This window comes from Ursus americanus, chromosome 6, assembly GCF_024610735.1.
Source record: "Ursus americanus isolate L20-20 chromosome 6, mUrsAme1.1.p, whole genome shotgun sequence".
In the NCBI taxonomy this organism is placed as follows: Eukaryota; Metazoa; Chordata; class Mammalia; order Carnivora; family Ursidae; genus Ursus; species Ursus americanus.
In genome coordinates this window covers 27267865-27290697 of record NC_142132.1, presented here as the reverse complement: position 1 = coordinate 27290697, position 22833 = coordinate 27267865, and the positions used below count along the sequence as shown (strand labels likewise).

General features: G+C 52.2%; 1 protein-coding gene across 8 annotated transcripts in view; it reads left to right on the top strand.

The window, feature by feature from the left end:
- Positions 1-22833, top strand: part of PAX2 (paired box 2) — an 89581-nt gene that overhangs the window by 49566 nt on the left and 17182 nt on the right. For all 8 annotated transcript variants that reach the window (XM_087862787.1, XM_087862786.1, XM_087862789.1 and 5 more), the window contains 2 exons: positions 18159-18334; positions 20556-20682. In XM_087862787.1, the coding sequence (XP_087718913.1) occupies positions 18159-18334; positions 20556-20682 (303 nt within the window). The remainder of the gene's footprint in view (positions 1-18158; positions 18335-20555; positions 20683-22833) is intronic.

Sequence of the window (22833 nt, the reverse complement as noted above, 5' to 3'; positions counted from 1 at the left end):
CCTGACAGCCCTAATTCATCACGGCCCAAGTTTTTTCCTGTGTTCCCATTATATTTGTTTGTAAAAGTGGAAATCAATTTTGAAGGTAATTTTCTGGAAAGAATGGAAGGGAGGTGGGAGGGCCGGATAAGGCAGAGATGGTAAAAGGAAAAATTTAGGCCAGGCACAGCCCAGGGGCAGCTCTTGGCAAGGTGAAAGAAAATTGCATATTCAATCTCCATCCATGAATCTCCCTCACTGCTGCCCGCCTCCTGCTTGAAAACAATGAAGGCTTTTTCCCAACGCTGGGCAGGGCCTCGGTATCAGCCTCACTTTAACTTCAGGGTCATTAATTCCCTGATTATTGAAGGAGAAGAGAGGGTTGCAGCATCTTCAATTCCGAAGCCCCCCCCCCCCCATGTGATCGGGCCCTGGCTGGGCTGGGGTAGGGGGCAGCCGGGGTGAGGTGAGGTGTTGTTTCAGAAGAGCAAACGGGTGGGGAGAGGGGAACTGGGGAGCCAACTGGACTGGGGGGAAGGAAGCCAGGAGGAGGGTGGAGGAAGGCAGTCATTACTGCATACCTCTGTTGTGTTGTTATTGCAAATTAAAAGTAGCATGTTCCACTCCACAGCTATCTTTGGGGAGGGAGGGGCACGGAGGGAGGTGGGGGATCTTATCATTGCTTCTTCAGCAGACCAGCCGTGGTGTCACCGTGTGAGGTGACATTTGAATTTACAATTCCGCTGAGAAAAGCCATTAATTCACAAATTAACATTTCTCCCTCTCCCTCTCTCTTTAACACTCTCTCCCTCTCTCACATGGATGTGCAAGCAATTGAAAAGACAAAGGAAATAGCCTTAAGGAAGAGACTTTACTGCTAGTCTGTCTGTGCTGAGATTGCTCCCCCTGCTTCCAGATAGATAAACCAATTACCTGAGCAGGCCTGCTCCTGGCCGCCCGCGCTCGCCTCCTTTTGTAGGCTGCCTCCATGGCCGGATTACACTCGGTGTATCTCATTAATGTAAACCAGGCGTGCCCTGGTCACCGGTCTCTCTTCCCCACTCTCTTTCTGGAGGGGCAGCGGGAGGTGTGCTGGTGTCAGAAAAGGCAGACAAGGGGGTGTCGGGGTAGAGGAGAGGCTGCCCCTGCCCCAGAACCCCGCCCTGGGACTTTGGGTGTGTCTGCAGTCGTGGAGGAGGCTGATGGGGGAAGGCTGCAGGTGAGCACTCCTTGGGAGGCTGGCACGGCGCGGGTCGGACTTCGAGAGGCAGAGGCAGGAGCCAGAGCCTGACTCCCTCAGGCCCACAGCGCTGTTGTCCGTGGCCTTTTGGTCCAGATGCAGAGGACGGGCAGAAGCAGAGCGCGATCGGAGCACGGCTGGCATGGGAGGAGCTTAGGGAAGTTTTGCGGAGTATATACCATGTTAGTGGGACAGGATTCGGCCCAAAGGAGCTGGGAGGGGTGCCGAGGGGTGTACAGAAGACACCTTGAGGCTGAACCAAAACCCAGGACGTGGGCACAGTTATGTCTGTTTACCACCTCCTCCTTCCACACCTATGTCCCCAGCCGTCTCCTTCCTTTCTCAATGAATACCGCCCCCCACCACCACCCCAGGAGTGTGCAGCTGGGGTGGTGTGCTCTCAGAACCCTGGCCTGAGCTTCCATAGTGGGCCGGAAATCACAGAACCTCTTTCAGCTATTGCTCTCCTCCAGACCCTGGCCAGGCACTGTAAGAAAACATTACATTGGCAGAGGGGAGCTGAACAGAGCTCGAGTTTCTTTAAGGAGAGGTATTCTGTGGATTATGGCTGGAATGACATGATTTCACATGCCCGATACCACCCAGCCCGGGTCACAGACTCTGCCCCTCATGAGGCAGGTCCTATGAAAGTCCAGAAACCAAAACTACATGAAGGTAGTCATCTGTCTGGACAAGTGCCTGAGTTTAACTGTATCAACAAAGCTCAGTCTCTGTTCGTTTTCCCACAAATCATCAAAGTCCGGCTAATGTCCACGCCAGTCCGAGAAAGAGTTAAGGTTCAAGCATGTCAGCACTCACTAAGACACCAAAAAAAAAAAAAAAAAAATCCACTTATGAACACACATTCACTGTTACGATTATATCTTCCTGGTAACCTGGGAAATGAGACCATTTATACCCGAGGAGGGAGTTTTTCTATCTTAGATAGATCACGTATTTTAGCCAAATTTTCTGGGTGCTGTTAGCCATGAGCCTGTTGAATACTGACCATATCATTATACAGAGGCAGGGATAGGTTATGTCCATATTTTATGTGCCATCTGTGCACACGTGGACTTACTTTTTTCTGTGGGGAAGTACCAGGGTTTAACCCGTGTGGTTGACATAGGTGCCTGAATTTGTGCATAAATCCCAGTGTTTACACCGCAGGCTGGCAGCCAGATCATTAACCAGTGTGGTTTCCCAGCCAGTTCATGCTGTTGGGGAGAAAGAGTTCTATTTGGTCGTTTGAGGAAGTATGTTGAGATTTAGCACAAAAGAGGCTTTCCTTCAGAAGGTGCCAGAACAGACAGGTTGCCCCCCCCCGCCGCCCCCAGGAGAGAATGTACAGATCTGGGGGAGGGGCTGCCTGTGTCCCTCCACCACTGGAAACTGGGGTGGGTGTAGCACAGTATCCCCACTTTCCCAGCAAAGGCCTCGGGTCCCCCCCCCTCCCCCAGCGTCCGTGCACTCCTGTGCACGTGCGTGCACACCCATCATGTCAGAATGTGTCTTCACCTCCAGTCTTGCACATGGCAGCCCCCTTCCAGCCCTGCAGGTAGGCATCGTTCTCCTTCCTCTACCGGCAAGGGCACCAAGCGAGAAATCCGCTGCCTCAGCTCTGCCCTTCTTCCCCAAGTGCCGGCTCTGGATGCGGGAGGGAGGAGCCAGGCCTGCTGCTCCTGGGCTCCCCCTCCCAGGTGCCTCCTCCTTGGGAGGCTAAGGGGCAGCTGGCAAGGGCAGGGGCCTGGGGGACGCTTCAGAAAAAGGGTGTGGAAGGCGGGTAGGCCAGATTGCTGCCTGCCGGAGGAGTGGCTCTGAGCAGCCTCCCTGACCTTGCTGGCTGCCCACGAAGGAGCCCTGAGCTCAGAGCTTCCCTGCCTGCCTTCCTCTCCGGGACCCTCCCCATTCTGCCCTGGGTGGGGGTGCAGAGACAAGGAGGGTGGGGGGAGGGCCGGGCCTGGCTCTGGGGCTGGGAGACGGATCGTGAGCCTCAGAGCCTAGTGGCAGCAGAGCCAGTAATTCAAACCATCCTGACCCTTCGGTGAACCCGAACCTGCTGGCCTTGACAACACCCGACAAGGGAGGCCCCACAGACCTCAGCCCGCAGGAAGGCCTCGCCTTCTCTCCCTCCCTTCCTTGGAGCCCCGTGGCCCAGCCTCCAGGTGGCTCCTAATCAGGCTGTCCCCACCAAATGTCAGTATGCCTCCCTCCCTGAAGTACCCGCCCGGCCGCCTGCCTAAAAGCACCTTCTGTGCTCGGCCCCACTGGAGACCGTACACGGGCATCTCATGGGGGCCCCTCCAGGGCCAGGCCAAGGAATTCTCCTTTAAACAAGGCTTTTACACCTTTATACCTTTTACACCTTGCCCATCCTCCTCCCGCCTGAGCCTTCATCTTTTTCAGAAGCACTGGCTATAGTGTGTGCGTGTGTGCACACACACACACACACACACGCATGCACGCAGGTATGCGTACATGAGGTCTGAGTGCACACAGGGGCAGGCATAAAATGTGATCAAGACAGAGCAGACAGAGGAGGGAAGAAAAGCCCGAGGAGAAGCAGCCCCAGGAACCTGCGTTAAAGTAAATGCAGTTTATGAAGTTTCGGCTTTCCTCCTAGTGAGAGCTGGACTCCATCCAACAGCCTCTCAGAGCCTGGCAAACAGCTCCTGAAGCAGAAGGTGCGGGCAGGAGCTCGAGCGAGCCAGTGACGGAGCGAGGGATGCGTGGACACACACACACACACTCTCTCTCTCTCTCTCTCTCTTCCACGGGCTCACACAGATCTCCCTAGGTCCTGGCTGACTGCGAAGTCTGGATGGAGGGGTGTAGACAGTGTGTTTGGTAGGAGTGACGCCAGGAGCTTCACTTTCCTTGCCTCTCACCTGCCCAGCCCCCCATCTTCCTCTCCTTTGGTGGTGTGGCCAACCCAGACACATGGGCAGTGTGGGCTCCCCCCACCCCCGGGCGGACTGGTGGCATGGCAAACTGGACTGAGGGCAGCGTGGACCCCTGGGCAGTGAGCCTGTGGAAGCTCTCTGTGTGAGGGGCAGTGTGGACCGTCTTGGGGCGGTCGTTGTGAGGTATAAGTAGTAAAAGGGACCAGAATGGGGTCTCCCAGGAAGCTGCCTTTTTTCTGATGCTGGGATTCCTTTTCTCTGCTATCTCTGTCTAAGCCAACTGGGTACCTTGTCGCTACTAAAGACAGCTGCTGGAGTCTCTTAAGGAGAAACAGAGGCAGTATTTTTTTCTGGGAATTCAAAGGAAACGAGTGGTTGACAAGGTTAAAGATATGGTCGCTCTCAGAGGGCCTTATAAGCAAGGTGGGATATCTGCCCTTCTAGATGTTTCTTCATGTGCACAAGCACATGGGTTCATGTGTGCATACACTGATCATATGTAAATGGGCCAGAATCTTTGACTTTGGAGGAAAGGCGAGTGTGTAGTAAAGGCCTTCATTCTGGCCCGGGGGTTGGCGTTCCCTTGCCCCTCCCCTGTGCTTTGGGACATGCCCTAGCTGGGGATGGGACGTGGGGAGGGAAGTCTGTCTCCTGCCTCTCCCCGGGAACATCGTGTCCCTGTTCAAGTTCCTCCAGGAGCTGGGACAGAGGACAGCAGAGGTACAGTCGTCCGAAGACGGACAGTCAAGGGAAGAAGAGTCGAAGGGAAAGTGAAGGATGGGCAGAAATTGCTGATTGTGGAGGATGCTCTGGAAGCCAGGAGATGCCAGGCATGGAGGGAGGCAGAAACTGGCCAAGGATGGCTTTCGCCCTTTCTCTCCCCTTCTCTCTCCTCTCCCCTCCCTCCTCCCCTCCCTCCCTCTCCACATCCCTCCCCTCTTCCCGCCACACATCTTTATTGGTTCCGGTAATAGTGTTGATTTGCATGTCAGGCAAAGCCTTGCTACACACACAAAAAGAAAACCCCAGCCGTGGCGGTGTGGCAGTGTCAGCTCTCGCTGTTGTTCGACAGTGTAAAATTAAATTAATAAAGCCCCCAACACAGGAAAACATAACAGGAAATTAATGGCCTTTACTGTCGCTCTGATGCAGTCATTTGCAACCCTGCTTTCCGCACCAAAGACTTCATAAATGCAAGCAGTTTCTCTAAACAAGCATACTTAGGGCGGCCTGGTATGTAATTTTTCGCCTTGCTTGTGTCCTTTGAGCTAACAAAGCCCCCTTCCCTCCTGGCTCCAGAGAGCTTTCTAACTGGTCCTGGCCCCAGCTGGAACCCAGCATCAGGCAGGAGGCCCCCGCCCCTCCCTCAGAGCCCACACAGGGCTGAAGGAGGACTGGGTCCCGCACAGACAGACGCTCCTCCTTCCCCACCGGCCGCCAGGGAGCCTGGAGCCCTAGCCTCTGCCAGCCGGCCAGCAGGAAGGCACAGTGCCTGTTCTCAAGCAGGAAAGTTGATCACTCTGGGGAATTCACCCAAACCCAGCCAGGGCTCACTCCTCTCCTTTCTCTGTGCATTCCCATTCTCTCTCCAATACCTGCTTGCTCCCCTCCCATCATTGCCTCTGGTCTTCCCTTCCCTCCAGCTTCATCTCCACCTGCTCACCCTCCTACTTCATAGATGGGTCACACGTACTCACGCTGGCTGCGTGTTGGCCGTGGGTGCTCATGCCCTTCCTTGCTACAGGTAACTAGGGGGTTTGGGGAGAAGGGCGGCTAACTTATTCAGAATGGGGAAAGTACCAGTACTGGTATAATACTCTGGCGTGCTAGGTCTCCTCTCTGCTGTTTGGTGAGGAAATACGAGGGCCCTAAATGATCATTCAGGTCATAACTCTGTGCTCGGGCAGATTTCCTATAAACCATTTCAGAGAGCTGAGAGTCTGTGGTTTTGCTTTGGTGTGTGAATAGTGGAATATTGAGAAAACTTACACTTACGTCTCTGGAGAGCTTTGTATCAGTGTGGGTCCAAGTGCCCACTGCGTTGGGATGTATGAGAGGGACAAATAACCAGGACGTGGGTCTCCAGGAATTTATCATCTATTGGGGAAGGCAAGGCTATCACACATCAGACAATAAGCTATTAATTAAATGCTGAACCATGTGGCTGAGCATTCAATAGGAATCCAGGGAAGTGGCTCGAAGAGCAAGCAGGAGATGGGACTTGAGCCCGGGAGTAGCTAAGATGCAGAGAGACTGTCTCCAGAGACCCCTCCCATGAGGAGGAAGACCAGTGGCTGGGCTGAGGGTGGTGACAAGGCAAAGTCTCAGATTCTTAAAGGTCATCTGGTCTTACCTGCCACTCACATAGAGCTCTCCCTTCCCCCAGTGCTGCCTGACAGGCCACAGCCCCTGCCTGGACATAGGACATACACGGACAGTTGTCATTGTTAGCAGCACTGCCTTTATACTGAGTCGGGGTAGTGTTGGCGGAAAAACCTTGGAATCCAAATGTCTGGATGTGGGGTCCATATGCACTCCTTACTGGCTGTGGGACCTTTGCCTGTTTACATGATCTCTCTGAATCTCAGAATCCTCATCTTTAAAATAGGGACAACAATATTCACCACTTAGAGTGATGGTAAAGATCTCCCATTGACACCATCTCTTCTCTCCCTCCCTTCCTCCCTTGTTTCCATTCATCCCGCTTGGCCAGGGGGTGGGTGGGGCTGGATTTCAGTTTCTCACAGGATGTGGTCCCTGCACTGGAGGAAAGTTTCCCACCATCCTGGTTTCCCATCTCTGAATTCATTCTTGACAATTAAGGTCTCCCTACGCGCACACTGAGCTCTAGAGACAGTCGAGCCAATGCCAAGAACGGTAGAACCACTGCCACTCTCCATCTGGACATTCTGCATCCATAATGTAGCCTAAGATTACATTCGATTTTTTTTAGCAGCTCTGTCAGACTCAAGATCATATTGAGTTCGTGGTCAACAAAAACCTCGAGATCTTTTTCACATCAATTGCTATCAAGCCAGGTCTACCCCATTCTGCACTTGGATAATGGATTTTTTTTAACCTAAACATAGGGCATTCCATTTATCCCTGTTGAATTTCATCTTGTTGGTTTGGGCTCTTAATTCCACCTAAGATCCTAAGGATGCCTCCTGTAGCATCATCCTAGTAGGGTTTTGTTCCTTTTTCTTTTTTTTTTTTTACAAAAATTATTTGCTTTGGGGCACCTGGGTGGCTCAGATGGTTAGGTGTCTGCTTTCAGCTTGGGTCTTGATCCCGGGGCCCTGGGATCGAGTTCCACATCGGACTCCCTGCTCCGCGGGGAGTATGCTTCTCCCTCTTCCTCTACTGTTCCCCCTGTTTGTGCTCTCTCGCTCTGTCAAATGAATGGATAAAATCTTAAAAAGAAAAAAAAAAGGATTATTTGCCTTGCGGTGCCTGGGTGGCTCAGTCGGTTAAGCATCTGCCTTCTGACCCTGATATCAGGGTCCTGGGATCGGGCCCCGCATCCGTCTCTCTGTTCATCGGGAAGTCTGCTTCTCCCTCTCCCTCTCCCTCTGTGCTCTCTCTCAAATAAATAAATAAACATTTTTAAAAAATAATTATTTGCCTTTATAAGAAAGGAGAGACAGTGGCCCACCAGTGTAAAACTCCCTCCCTGTTGCAGTAGAGGAAAGCTTTGGGTACTATTGAGCCCAGCGGCCATCAACCATTTCACTTTTCTTCACCTTGCCCATAAAATGAGGAAGGAGATTCTTGGTGAGATGTTAACATTCACCACATCCACAGCATTTCCTTAATCAATAAAAAATGCAGGTTGATGAGCAGATGCAGTGCCTGCTGTACATAAAACTTGCTGATAGAACGCAGCTCTTGACTACAGGAAGCTTCTGATCTAGTGGGGAACAAATGTGCACATCGTGACGCAAGCAGAACGTGATAGATGCTACGATCAAGGTATAAAGTGCTATGATGAATGTTTAAGAGAGAGAGAGAGCGAGCCATTGCTTCCCACTGGGGCAGTTAAGGAGGTTTTAGTGGGGTTGGCATTTGATCTAAGCATCGATAGCTAATTCATGTGCCACAACTTCTTCGTGAGTGCGTGCAGGTTCCAGGGAATCACCATGTTCTTTCCTGGGGCCCACAAATTAACTGTATAACAATTTCTTCCAAAAGATTTCCAGACCCTAGCCTTAAATTTATTAGAGCATTATTTGCATAATCCCCCTTTTGCAGGGAGCTGGCATTGGCCCTTGTGGCTGCCTCCCCCTTTCACTGTGACTTCTCAAGGATTATCAACAAAAAATTTAGGCTCCTATCTACTTTCTCCCTGAGGGTGCTGGTAGATGAATTATCTGGGCCTGGGAAAGTTAGGTAAATTGAAATAGATAGGAGTTACCTGCCTGGCCCCCTCCTGACCTGGGCAACTCCTGCTGGTCCCATTTTGAAGATTCTTTTCTTTGATGGAGAAGCGAAGGCAAGCCGGGGGAGGGAGGGTCAAGAGGTTCTGCCTTCTCTCCCTTTTCTTCTGTCTTACTCCCCTTCTCAAGTACTGAACCTAAACCTGCCTTCCTTTTTGTTCTCTCCTCAAACATAGCTAGGAAGGCGCTTTTCTGTTGTCTCAGCTAGTTCTGAGCTTTTGTCTTCCTGACAGGTTCATGCTACTCTCATATCCATCCTTGGTTATGGTCCCCTCCTTCCAACTGTTGTGTGTCCTTTTTAAGAGGGAAAAAAAATAACTTTTGTCTGATAATAAGTGTCATACATGCTCATTGGAAGATATTTGGAAGATACAGTAAATTAAAAAAAAAATCACCCATCATCTCTTCACTGAGAGATAACCACTGTTAAAGTTTGATATATTCTTTACGGTCTTTTTTTTCCTTCTGTGCATATGTAATTTTTTTAATCAAAATTGGAATGTTACTGTATATACAGCTTGTGTCTTGCTATTTTCATTTAACATTATATCGGACCATTTTCACATATCATTAAATATTCTTGGAAAACATGATTTTTTAATGGCTGCATAATCTTCCATTGTTCAGTGTACATGTCCTTTTAAAATCTAGGCTCATCATATTTTAAAGCTTATCCGTGTGCAACAACAACGATTTTCCTTAAATGTCCTTCTCTTTCGACCCCTCCCCCACTGCAGTCCCTCTACTTTGTCAGGTTGATTATCTGAGCTTATACAGGTGGCATTTCATTTTTAGAGCACCCTGTCCTTACAGGATTATACTCCTTTGTAGAATCTCTTGCCATGGGATCACATGACTGCTCTTTCCCTCCCCATGTAGCAGTTTGCTTTCCTCAAGTTGGGTTCTGTCCAATGCCTCCTTCCTTGGCTACTGTCAACTCTAGACATGCTTGCTTTCTCCCCAGATCCCCATCACTTCCCTTTTATCGGTTTTTGTTTCTCGGTCAGAACTAAGCAGCTTGGAATAGTGAAAAGGGCATTGGGCATTAAGAACCTCAGTTCCCATCTTAAAGATGACCAGCTGTGTGACATGGGAAAATTACTCAACCTTTCTGAACCTTTGGGGGGGGTCTGTAAGAGGGAATCAGATTAAATGATCTCCATGATAATTTGCAGCTATCAAACGCAATGACACTGAACCCAGAGAAGCGATTTACCTTGTTGCTTCTTTTTTCTTCTAAAAGGTAAACTGTTGAGCAAAGCAAGTTAAGAATTTATCTACTTTTGCTTCTGGGATTCTGTTAGATGAATCGGCCAACATTTTTTTTTAATCACCTCGGGCCCTATGCTAGGTTTACAAAGATGAAAAAGATGGGTCCCTGCCTTCAAAATAGTCACAGTTTAGTGGAGAAAACAAACATTAAAAAAACAACTGTGATACATCTAGATTCTAAATTTGGCTCTCTCTGCCACTTGCTGGCTGTAGTAGGTAGTTTGGGGCAAGTTGCCTAGCCTTTCCATCCCTTGGTTTCTCCAGGTTACCAACTCAAGCTGCCGTAGGCATATTGCCTGTGTTTGCTTCTGCCTCTTGCATCACTTGTTAGCTGGGTAAACTTAGGAAAGTCCTGGAACTTCTGCACATCCCTTTCCTCACCTACAAAATGGGGATAATAATAGCAGCTTCCTGCTTACATTCTGGTGAAAATTAAATGAGTTAATATACGTACAATTCTTAGATGAGTGCCTAATGTATAGTACACACTTAATGCTAGTTGCTGTTATTGTAAGGATTAAGTCAGTGTCTGTATGTTACGCATAGTGTCTGCTACTGTAATAGGAACGGGATCGATTTCAGTTATTATTATTATTTCTACAATAGAGGTTTGGATAGATGGCTATTGGAACACAGAGAAAGAAGAAATTAATACTGCTGCGGGAGGAGCTAGCCACCCGCTGGCGTAACTCCAGGAAACCCAATCCAGAAGAGCTCACGGGACTCGGCCAAGGCCACCTAGCACGTGCGCGACAAAACCAGGGTTTCAGCTCAGACATCGAGCCTCGTCCAGTGTTAGGTTAGGATCACCAGTGCAGTTTAGTGTCCCTAGAGGCACATGGGTGTGTAAATGGGCACAGCTAGACTGAGGTCAGGCAGGCCAGGCCGCCACCCCCACTGTTCCCCTACCATGAGCTCACTGAGTGTTCAGAAGCTGAGCTTGGTCAAGGAGAGCAGGTGGTCTGCCGGGGCTAAAAGGCCAGGCAGAACCTAGTCTTGCTCAGAGCCTAAGCTTTGGGTCCTGTTTCCAAGGGCTGCTTCATGCCCTTCTCTTGAGCTTGGCTTGGCCAGGGCAGACTCCCGCAGGTTGCCCAGTTTAAGGATGGGAGGTGACGGGGACTGTCATCCCATCTCTTTGGACATCCGTGTTCCCACCAGCCCACTCTCCAGCCCTTCCCCCGCACAGGGCAGCGCGGCTTTCCTCCTCCTCCTTTTCCTATTTCTCCTTTCCCCCAAGCTTCCCCTCTTCCTTCCTTCCTCCCTTCCCCTTTCCTCCCATTCTCTCCTCACTGCCCCACGCTCCTTCCTTCCTGTCTCCCTACGCTGCCCCCTCCCCGTTGCCCGAATCCCTGGAAAGCCGGCAGCGGGCGGCGGGCGGCGGGGTCGGGCCAAGGGACCCCGCCCGCGCTCGCGCAGAGGGGACGGCGGGCGCCGCGTGGGGGTGGGGCCCGGGCTGCACGGCGGGCTGCTCTGAATGACAAGCGGGGATATTGATCGCATTCTGAACTCAGCCCAGCCGATAGAAGGTAATTAATGACTCCATTTGCCTCAGTACCGAGGAGAACAATTGAGTTTGAAACTGCAACAACTGGCAGCTGGGGGTGAACCCCTCCGAGGGGGAAGGTAGTGTTGGAGGAGCCAGCGGGGGAGGGCGCGCAGAGGCCAGCCGTCGGGGCGGCGGTCTGGAGCGGAGTCGGCGCGAGCCCCCACCCCTCCGGCGCCCCGGCCCCCTGGGGGCTGAAGCCCGTCGCGCACGGTTCCTACTTCCTCCGTGCTTGTCTCTTTTCTTCCTGTATCGCTTTTTCGGGTCAGTTTCCGTCTTCGAATGAAGTAAGACCGACTTACCCCGGATTGCTTCCCCTCTGCTCTGTGATCTTGCACACTTTTTTTTTTTTTTTTTACTCTCCCTCCGCTTGTTCCCTCATTTGTAAAATTAAACTAAGGGTATCTCTTTGGCAAGTGTTCTATGAGAATCGGAGATCATGTGGGTAAAGCCCCTCAAGCCTGCCTCGTACATAGTGTCCATAAATGATGATGATGACGGTGGTGAGGATCTTTGACACAAAAGGCATATTTGGTAGAGTGGAGAGGGCTTTGGGGTCAGACGTCCTGAGTTCAAATCCAGCCTTTGCAGCTTCCTAGTTGGATAACGTTGAACAAATAACTTTGCCTCTCATCTGAAAAATGAGAAGTACCTCATCAAGTTGAGTGGATTTAATGAGGGCGCGTTAAAGCTGTAAGGTCGGTTTCCTTGTTCGTAGATATGTGTACTGCGGCTAAGAAAACGGAAGTTAGCCTCGTTCTTTCCTGTACTTTAAAAGGATTCTTCTCAAATGCCTAATTCCTACTTCTTGGGATTTGGGGGGGTAGCCCTTGTTCGTCCCACCTTGGTTTTGTAGACTTTGACGAGCCTTGGTGCTTTCTGACCAAGGAAATGGCATTATTTCCTCTGTCTCTAATCATCACCCCACCTACCTTTTGGTCAGTGCAAAAGAATTTCTCTGGTCCCTCGCAGTGACTACTTTGAGACTTCAGGTAGGAAGTGGTCACACAGGAGGACAGAACACTTCTGTGTCTAGCCCTCTTCCCTCAGACCCGGCCTTCAGTGGCTTCCCTCCTGCCCAAGTGCTGTGCTCCCACTGGACAACGCTATTCATGAATAAGCCTGGCCTGCAATCAGAGTAGAAGGTAAGGCTCTGCTCCCAGGAAGCAGAGTAGATGGGAAGTAACAAGGCTAATGAGTGAGATCAGATCCTTTTGCTGAGGAGTAAAAGACATTTTTTTAACGATTCTAGTAGTGGTAATTGCTTCTTGTACAGAGACTGGACAATATGGGAAAATCTTAGATGAGAAGAAAATGAGTTGCTCATGATCTGAAGGTAACCTTTGTTTCCCATGTCGGTGGCTCTCCTTCCAGTCAAGACGATCTTTGGTTTTGCGGTTGTCTTTGTCCCCATGGAGACCAGGACACCACTGCTGGAGCGCATGCTCTGGACGTTGGCTGGGCAGGCAGCTCTGCTCCGTCTTCAGCTGTCCACCGAGCACCTTCCCGGTGCCAGGCTCCCTGGTGGATATGCCCTTGAGCTAGCCACCGACCCTTATTTAATCTATACTTCGTTTACTCTGAGCCTGTTTCCTCACCGGTAAAAGGGGGATCATAAGCCCTACCTACCTTGGAGAGTGGTTAGGAACCCCAGATAACCTAAGGTCTGTGAAAGCTTTCTATAAACTGCCCAGCTAAGAGGATGCAGTCAGAGGAGAAGACAATATGAGCCTTTGTTCACCCGAAAGAAAAATATTCATCAAAGTTCTAGCTCAGCAGTTTAATTACTTTACTTATATCCTGCCTTATTCCAAAAAGGACTTGTAATAGCTCACTGTCCTTGAGAGGGCTCTTGCTGTATTGGACCAAACCCTTGGAAGGGGCTCCAGTCCTGAGAGCCCTACCACCTAGTTGCGTGACCTCAGACTGGTCACCTCTCCCCGCTCACTGCTCACCCCTTCTAGTTTTTCTTACTGTAAAATGAGAAATTTGGACCAAGTGTCCCCTAGTCATTTTCAAAGGAAAAGTGGGGTTGCTAGGAGGGAGACCATGCCCCAGATGGAGTCAAGTGGTCCCCAGCTGAGCCCCTGGGTTTGGAACCGTGGCAGCAGAGTGAAATGAGGTAGTGGGTAGGCTCTAGGACAAGCAGACCTGAATTCAAATCCTGACTGTCACTGACCAGCTGCCTACCCTTGGCTAAGCTACTTAACATCTTTTTGCCTCAGTTTCCCCCTCTTTCACACAGGTTTCTCAGCCCTGACCTCACAGGGTTGTGAGGAGGATTTAGTGGCATGTAATAAGCTGAGTCCTGTGAGCTGCTAATGGATGGTGGCTGGGTCAGGGACAGCAGAAGAACGGGGCTGAATCCTCCACACGCAGAGACTGACTAGCACACGGTCCCTTCCTCGCTCTGGCAGGGTGCAGGGTGAGGTCTTACTAAACCTACAGCAACCACATTTTCCAACCTTAATCTAAAAGCATGGCCTGGCAGTGGGAAAGACAACTAAAAATCAGAATTGTTCCGCAAAGCTCAGGACATGTGGCCACTACACTCCAGCCCTCTTCTTGGAACCCTGACAAGGGGTTGGCTTATCTCATCAAGATAAAGGCCAAGGGCTTTTTCCCATCATTTAGGAAAGGCCTTCTCTGGAACCAGCTCCCACCATGGGCCAATAGACCCATTTGATCCCACTCCTGCTGTCTGTGACAGGCCTTGACTTGGAGAGCTCAATTTAGAGGCTCTCTCTGGTCCCTATTCTCAGGCGACCTCTGCTGCCTTCTTTGGATGGCCGTTCTGCAGCTCCCGGGTCAAGTGCTGCTCTTCTCTGGGAAGACGGTGTTCTCTGTCCCTTGGGCAAAGGCACCATAGGCGGGCAGGGCGGTGTTGCTGAAAGTGGTGCTGTTAGAAGCTTGGCAGACGTGGCAGGGAGGGAAGTCTCCCCAGGGCACAAGTCTTCCCAGCGACCTGCTATGGATCTTCTCACATTCTGTGATTGCTAGGGATGCATGAGACTTGCCTGATAGGTGACTGGGTTTTTTGGGGTGTCAAGCCAGTCGGGTGACCAGTCCAGAGACCTTTGGCCAGGGGTCTAGGCCAGTCATTCATTCAGTCACTCATCAAACAGCTACTCTATGCCCAAGTCCGTGCCCAGCGCTAGAACCACAGGGATGCATGAAGTCGTGGTCTCTGGCTATAGGGAGCTTATGGCCTGGCTCCTTGGCACAAGGGAGCTGTCTCTGTTGGGTCAGGAATCTTCTTGCAGAAGGATGCTATCTAATTCCTCACACATTTCCTTCCCTGCTCACTCTGAAACCTAGATCAAGATGGGCTTCTGCCTCTTCCTCTGTTTTGGCCCAGCTCTGCCAGCGAACCTTGAATACCAGGGCCTAGCAGTGATCTCCTTGTGTGGTTCCATCCCTCTCCTTGCTGTCACCTCTGAGAGTCTCCCCTCGGGAAGTCCTACCTCTCTCCATCTTCCTTAGGAGGCTCCTGCCAGTGGTCAGCGCTGAACATCCCTTCATCTTCTCCTCCTTTTCTAGTCTCTGCTTCCATGTTCTCTTTTTGTGTCCACTCCTCTTCCTCTCCTCTCTTCTCTTTTTCCCCTTCTTCACCCTACCCTCCAAAACCCACCGCCATCCACCCTTCTTTAGCTGGACACGCAAGTTTTCTGTTCAAGTGCCTTCTCCCCAACGAGCACTTCCCCAGGCTTCTGGCGAGAGGAACATTTCCCTTCTTCCTCTCCCCGTTCTCTGCCTCTGCCTTTCCTCTTTTCCTGTGCTTCTCCTTCTTGGACCTCTGACCCTAGGCTTCTCCCAGCCACCTCTCCTCACTCCCTTCCCACCCTCTCCCCTTGCCTTTATCCCTTTCGTCCTTCTCCAGCTGAAGGAAGGGTGCCATCCTCCTCTGGAGAGAGCCTGCGAGAGCTTCCTGTCCCCATCAGTGCCACTGCCCACTCCCTGTCCCTGCACCCACCCCCGCCCAACCCCCCAGAACTTTCTTTGTGCTCCTTCACCATTCATCATTACTGCTGCCTTTCCTGCCTCCTCATTGCCTTCCTCCTCCTTTGGGGAGTTTCCTCAAGCCCCCTGTAGCCTCTCTTGGGGTTCTCTGCAGGCTTTTATCACACCACCTTGCTTCCGTCCTTCTTTCTCTCCCTCACCGCCACACCCTTCCTCCTCCTCTCCTTCCCTTTGCCTGCCTCCCTCTGCCACCTCTTCCAGGAGCAGGCTTCCCTTTGCCTTCCCTTCCTCCCTCCCCCCTCCATTGCTGCCTCTGTAACCTGTCTTATCACCAGGGCCTGAGTATACAAAAAAATAAATAAATAAAAAGGTCAGGGAGTGGAGGGAGCAGCAATAACCCCTAAAACAGTACTATCAGTGGAACATGATTGATCAATTGAATTCCATAGCGGCTGAAAAATGTGGGATTAAGTAGTGTATTATACGCACAATGAGTTGAGGCATGATGTTCATTTCAAGTTCATTTCGCCGGCCTCTGCCACCAGATCAGGCAATCAATAGGGGCAGCAGATATCATATATCACCTCTCTGCGGGCTGGGGAGAGAGCACCATAATCTCTCGCAAATTTAGAGTGACAGATTTGTCAAGATCTGAAGGGCCCCTGAATAAATGAAGGAAAAGAGACTCCTCCAGCCAGTGACCTGAGGACAAAGCTTCAGTTCAGCCCCTACACACACACACACACACACACACACACACACACACACACAAGGTTGAGCTGAGCCACACACAGGCTTATATACAAATCCACACAGAGGCACGATTTGAGCCTTCCCACACATATGCACACACCCACGCACATAATATAGGGACACACGCTCACAGACAAACGCACACCTTCCTTCCCAGGACCCGTTTGGTGACACGGCAATAACCACACACATAGCCACGCTGCCTCCCTCGGCCCGACAGCAGGGCTTTGCAAAAAGGTAGGAGGACTCCAGCAGGACAGGATTAGACACAATGGAACATGCCAACAGCTACAAGGGATGGAATTTAGGAGGATAGCACATCCTTGAAAAAAAAGCAGGCACAGAAGAAACATGGGGCACCTGAGCTCATGCTCCCCGTGCAATCACACACGTACACACACACACACACTTTGAGAACAGTTCTCGCTCTGTCACTTACACGAACACACACATATTTATCTGGATGTTTATATGTGTACAAATGCAAGTGCACAGAGAATACCCACCTAAAAGGAAAAACGAAATATGCCACACCCTAACTCATAACAGAGAGACACACACAGTTTCTAAGACAGAAAAGCGTTCCAGAGGCTTACACAGTAAAAATACAACCACCAAGTTTTGTGTCCATAGGAATGCAGGGAACGTAGAAATACCATGGAGGCTGCCTGTGTGTCAGTCTGTCCACCTCAGACTCGATCCTGCTCTTCATTTCTCTTTCATACACTCTCTCTCTCTCTCTCTCTCTCACACACACACACACACACACACACTCTTTGCTTTCCCACCTCCTGAGGAATAGAGTGGAGGGAAGGGAAGGCAGCCGGTACCATATGGAAAGCACACCCCATGCTCCGTCCGGGAGGCCAGGAGAGAGGACGGCTGCAGGTTGAGGTTGATCAATATGTAATATTTTCTATGGTCTCCTGAATGATACTGTACAGCGTTACTGTATATAATGCAATATTGATTATATCATATTATATAATCACCTATAAACTGATATATATAACAGTCCCAGAGGAACACCCTGAGGCCTACAGCATGGGCTGGCCCCCGGCCCAAGGCTCCTCAGTGGGTCTTGGGCTGAAGGAAGCCAAGGAGAGGCCATGCTGTGGCTGGCGAGGACCCAGCCAGCTTCAGGCTGGGGAGTTGCTGGGTAGACATTCAGAGAGAGACAGAGGGCAGGCACTTAGCTCACTGTGTGCTCTGAAAACACTAACAGACCTGATGCGGCGGTGCAGGGATGGGGAGGGAAGGGTAGCAGAAAGCCTGAGCAGAGCAGGGCTTGGACAGAATTGGCCTGCAGCCCCAGGGAGCGGGCACGCTGTGGCACCACCCTGGTCTTTCCTTCATGGAGGGAGTCTCGGCTCTCCGTGAGAACCACAGGAGGAGCTGACCCCTGACAGAGGTCTAGTCGGAGTCTGGGTCAGAGACAGAGGCTGAGGAGGGCGGTCTGAGCACAAGAGCACCCACAAAGACGCTTTCTTTAGTCTCTGCCCGGGGCGGTGTCTCCCAGCTCATGTGCCACCTGCCGTCCTCCTGCTCTGGTCTCAGACCTGGCCCAACGTGAGCAGAACGCCTCAGCTTGACTTTCAGAGTCCCTCCTCCCTCGGTGGTGAAGTTAATTACTTTACCCTGTCTCCACGTTACACTCAGCCTCAGAGATTTGATGATTTTCCACCCTTGGAGTCAGTGGAACTGAAATTCATCTCAGAGCTGAGTTCAATTCTCCACAGGCTCGGTAATGCTGGTCTGAGACACCCAGCTCCTCCCCCAGGCTGACCCAGGTCTGGAAACAGAAGGGGTTCCGGGGAGACATCCCCTAAGGAGACCCCTGGCTATATCTCTGTCCAGTCCTTCCCATACCCCCGGCCCCCGCACTGGGACAACTTCCCTTTCTCTTCCCGGTCCTTCAGAGGCTCTGGCTTCCCCAGCCAGATCTCTGAGGCATGGTCAGCCCCTGGGTCAGCTGCTCTAGCCTAGACGCTGGCCATGAGGGGTCCCAGCAAGGGACCCACTGTGCCTGTGCCGGCCTGCGCTGATGCCCCGAGTGTCCATGTGTCCTCCAGATGTGTCCGAGGGCTCAGTCCCCAATGGAGACTCCCAGAGTGGCGTGGACAGTTTGCGGAAGCACTTGCGAGCTGACACCTTCACCCAGCAGCAGCTGGAAGCTTTGGATCGGGTCTTTGAGCGTCCTTCCTACCCTGACGTCTTCCAGGCATCAGAGCACATCAAATCAGAACAGGTGAGGAAGGAGCTTTCTGCTTGCCGGAGTGGTCAGGAACGGGGACAGAACAGACCTCTGGAGAATGCATGTACCCAGGGTCACATGTGCAACATATGGGTGCACCGTGTGTGTGTGCCGAGTGGACACACTCACACAAGGACGTTGTGGTAGAGTTAAGAAAAACCATTATGGTATATGGCAGTTAGAAATGATGAGTTCTGGGTGATAGGTCTTGGCTAAGTCTTGTCCCCGTTCAGAGCCTCAGTTTCCCCATCTGTAGAATGGAGGACTTGGGTAAGGTCTAACAGGTCCCTTTCAGCCCTGCCGTTCCACATGTCTGGCATAGCATACTCAGTAGATGTCCTCGCCCTCTTGCCATGTCCTCTGCCTAAATGCCCTGGAGGTCTTACAGAAAGTTTGTGCAAGCCTGGGGTGCTCTTCTCGCCCGGTGTCAGAAGGAGAGCCCTCGGTGCCTGCCTTCTGACCCCAAATCCAGCTGTCCAGTGTGACCCAAGGTAGGCTGATGGCCTCCCCCTCAGCCCCAATCCTTCGTCCAGATGCAGAACGGCCCAGCGTGCGAGGCAGCCCCCAACACACCCGCACAATGCACCACTAGAAACACATCTCCTGACTTCTCCCATTTACTCATGTGCTTGTGTTTACACACCACCACAGGCACCTGCTCCCTCCCCGCACTCACAGCTCACAGTCCTCAGAGCACAACCCCGGTCAGCCAGAAAGGGTGCCTTCTCCCAGACCACAGCTCGGGCGCCCCTCCAGCACCTGCCTCCACCCACACATCCAGAGGGGCCCCCAGTGCACGCACTCCCATTCCTCCCACATCTACAACCCAAGCCAGGCCCACAACTGCCGCACAACACAGTCAGCTGGGCTTGCACGCGCACACACGCGCACTCGCACACGCGCACAGCCCCTCAGAATCCACACAGCACAGTTCCGCTCTAGGACTCCAGCAGCTCCCAGCCACTCGCCTTTCTCTCCGCCCGTCCTTTTATCCCATAAGCTGTTTGTCTTCATAAAACAAAAATCAAAAGTCTTTTTAAGGTGCCCTGAGCCATAAACCAACAAAGGAGGAGCTGGCCGAGGCGGGCGGCTCGGTGCACCCTCCACGAGTCCCCGGCTGTATTACAATGAATAACCTTTATTTACTTTCATTAGACTATTAAACACCAGCACAGTCATTTTTCCCCCTGAAACTCGGAGCAGGGCCCATAAAGCAAATCCGAAGCCTAATTGAGTTCATTTTAATTTCTCTCCGATCACAGCGAATTACTCTGGTGATAAATCAGGGGGCAGCTTCACCCCCAGTAGAAGGCCTAATTTGCAGCTAATTACAAAACTGATTTCTACAGGAAGATCAATACGAGAAGGAATTGGAAATGACGAGGCAATCCCGGCCAGCCAGGGAGGGGAGGGGGTCCTCTGGGGGGGCCAGGAAGCGGAAGGGAAAAAAACGGACCCGAAAGAGCAGAAAATCAGTTTTAATTTAACGTAATATTAATCAGAGCAACTTTTCCTGCTTTGTGCAGACTCCTGGTCGGCCGGCTCCGGGGTCTGGCTGAGCAGTGACGGCAATAAAAAGGCAATTACCCGAGTGTTTCGGGCAGGACACCCTTTCAGAGGCAATGACTGGCCCCCTCCCACCCTTCTGTTAGCCATGTGGACTCTCCCCCTCCCCAATTTCATACCCCAGTGCACAGGCAGAGAGCGAGGGGCCCGTGGGGCTGTCTTTGTTTGTTTTTTAAAAAGGGGGCGCCAGCACCCGATCAGCCAGCCCAGCAGTGCCAGGCCAGAGGCCCCACTGGGCCCTTCCCCCAGCTCCTGCCTCGGCCTTCCAGTCATGGTCCGCCCCTCCTCCGCAAGACTCCAGGGGGGCCTGAAAACACCCCTTGCCTCTCAGCAGGGGGGACCCAACTGCTACCCTCCGCCCTTGGGGCTTCTTAGGCAGGAGATGCTGTAGCGGTTGAAAGCGTGCTGGGATCACCACCAATAATGGCCAGGCTGCACCTCCAGCTACCCGAGTCAGGTCCACCCCCACCCACACAAAACTCTCCATCCCCGCTGAGCCCACCCCCCCTCGCTCCCCTCCCTCTGCCCGGCCATCTCCTTCCGCCCCATCTGGGAAGGCTCCCCGTTCCTCCTTCCCATCTGCACGCCTGAGCCCTTTCTCCGCGTGTGCACATCAATAGAGAGCTGTCGCTTTTCTCTCTTCTCCCAGGGGAATGAGTACTCCCTCCCAGCCCTGACCCCTGGGCTTGATGAAGTCAAGTCGAGTCTATCTGCATCCACCAACCCCGAGCTGGGCAGCAACGTGTCAGGCACGCAGACATACCCCGTTGTGACCGGTAAGGAGGCTGGGGGGGGGGGGCACTGCTTTCAATCAGGGCACCTCAGCCCATGCCATCTGGGGCCCAGAGTGACAAGCGGGCCCCCCGCCATGATATCCGCAGGGAGAGTGAGTCTCCAAAAACCAGGCGCTTCCTGAACAGATGTGTGCAGATGTGAGGAGAAGAAACTGTGGTCAGGGTGTCTGTGGCCTTCAGTCTAGAAAGGTCAAAGTGAGGAGGAGCTGTTGCTGGTTTCTTCTGCCCATCCTCTTGCCTCTCTGCCTTTTCTCTTGCCTCCACCAAGGTGCACAGAATTAGAAGCCTTTTGCTAGGAGTGCACAGAAGAATGCAGAGGGTGAATAGGCCAGGCTGGGGGAGTGGGGCAGTGTCCAGCCTCCACACTCCCATTCCTGGGGGAATCTGCCTTCCTCTCCCTCTAGGCAGCCTGGGTAGCTGGGGCTTTGGGCTTCAGGGCATGGCATCCTCCTCCGCGGTGACCGATAAGCACAATTATCCCAGTCTTCTCCCGCTTCCCGGAGAAATCACTGAGACTGAGGCTTGATTTCAGGGCCAAGCAGGGTCAGGCCTGTCCCACGGTCAAATGCAGGGGGAGAGGACGTCTAATTCCAGCTGCTCCCATGGATTAGGAGCAGCAGAGGCAGCTGGAGGGGAAGGCCGAGGTGTGGTGCAGCGAAGGGCCCAGCTGAGGAAGCTCTGGCCGCAGAGCGGAGCTGTAGGCAGTGGAAGGCTCCTGGCACTGCAGAAGGGTTTCCGGGCCAGGGAAGTGCCCAAGTGGGAGAAACACACATTGAGGTGTTATTAAAATTCACCTAATTATTCTGGAGACACTAAAGCCAATGTGCCGTTTGTTCCTTGGGAGACAGAATGATTGAGAAGGGTCTCGGTGGGGATTGGGAGACACTGAGGCGTTACCTGCCCAGTGAGGCGGGCGGAGGCGGCATGGGGACCTGGCAGGGCTGCAGGCGGCCAGCGTCACAGCTAATGGCAAAGGCAGGGAACAAGGCCCTGGTTCTGGAGTGGAGCTGATCTGAGTAGGGCTCAGGCCTGAGCTGGGCTGTGAGTGGCCATCGAGCCTCCAACGGGGGCTTGGGAGAGCCCTGTCCTTAGCTTCCCCAGGCTCTCCTCAAGGGGTGTCCTGGTACAACAGTTTCTGGCCCAGACAGGGTTGAGCTCTTTGGCTAGGTGATCAGAGATTGAGTTCTGGAAGTGTCAGAGAACCGGACAGGGCTTTTGGGGGTGCGGCCTTAGCTGGGTCAGGACATAACTGGCCCTCGCCATGAGCCCTCCTTGGCCAATGTGGAAGCTCTCTGAGCTGCTGGGTGTTCTGACCCAAGGCAGACAGATGGTGCAGGCCAGGCCACCTTTCTGATCTTCTGAGAGTTTGAGTGGCCACTTCCTGAAGGTGGCCAACCCCACGCCGCTGACAAAAGGGAGCCCAGGAGACTTTCCTCTTATCCCAGCTGTGTTTCTCTATGCCTGGGGCCACAGTCCAGAAGGCAGGGGCTCCCTGGGGTGGAGAGATGGGTCTTCGGGTAGGGCTCCTGCTGCAGGAGAACTCGGGCTGGTGCAGAAAAGTGCCTCCACCTTGAGCAACCCCCGCCCGCCTCCCCCCCATGGCCCTGGAACGGTCCCAGCTCAGCCTGGGAACATCTCCGGCTGATCCATCTGGATCCAAGTGTGAGAAAAGTTCATTTCAGACCCAGCTTGACATTCCCAGGTGGCAAGTTAGCACTAACATCTCAATCTGTATGCGACATTTCAATCAAGCGAGGAGTAACAAAAGCAGAACCATTAACATTCGGAGCTGTTCACCAGTGGTAATGACGGGAAACTCGCTCAGAAACTGGAAATTACCAAAAAGAGAGAAGTGTGTGAGGAGGTGGGGGAGGGGAGGTGGGAGGAGGTGGGGGCAGGGAATGATTTTTCTACACTTAGGCCAAGATCCAATGTTTGGATTAATGGCGCCATTACCGGAGAAAGGGCTGCAGATTATGCTCATTCTTAAAATGTTTTTGCTGGCAATTAAACGGCTGCAGTTATTGATCTTTGTTGATTTTATGTCCTCCTAATTTGCATAATCTATTAAAGATGAATGATTCATGATGTGTTTATTATGGGGACAAACAGAATTTGCTGGAGGTATTGTCA